The sequence below is a fragment of the Pygoscelis adeliae genome, unplaced genomic scaffold (genome assembly GCF_000699105.1).
Source record: "Pygoscelis adeliae isolate BGI_AS28 unplaced genomic scaffold, ASM69910v1 Scaffold248, whole genome shotgun sequence".
Classification (NCBI taxonomy): Eukaryota; Metazoa; Chordata; class Aves; order Sphenisciformes; family Spheniscidae; genus Pygoscelis; species Pygoscelis adeliae.
The window spans coordinates 1,712-1,934 of NW_008825302.1; the positions used below are offsets into that span (position 1 = coordinate 1,712).

The 223-nt window shown below is 74.0% G+C and overlaps 1 protein-coding gene across 1 annotated transcript in view; it reads left to right on the top strand.

Moving 5' to 3' along the window:
- PCDHGA9 (protocadherin gamma subfamily A, 9) overlaps positions 1 to 223 on the top strand; it is a gene marked incomplete at its 5' end in the record, with an annotated part of 9,937 nt that overhangs the window by 1,664 nt on the left and 8,050 nt on the right. Inside the window, one exon of the mRNA XM_009330026.1 lies at positions 6 to 209. Coding sequence (XP_009328301.1) covers positions 6 to 209 — 204 coding nt within the window. The remainder of the gene's footprint in view (positions 1 to 5; positions 210 to 223) is intronic.

A 223-nucleotide genomic window follows, 5' to 3' on the forward strand; every position in this document is an offset into this window, starting at 1 on the left:
CGGAGGGGCGGGTGCGGGGCGCGCCGCTCTCGTCCTACGTGTCGGTGCAGGCGGAGACGGGCGCGCTGTACGCGCTGCGCTCCTTCGACTACGAGGAGGTGCGCGAGGTGGGGCTGTGGGTGCGGGCGGAGGACGGCGGCGCGCCGGCGCTGAGCAGCAACGTGTCGGTGCGGCTCGTGATCGTGGACGAGAACGACAACGCGCCGCAGGTGCTGTACCCGCC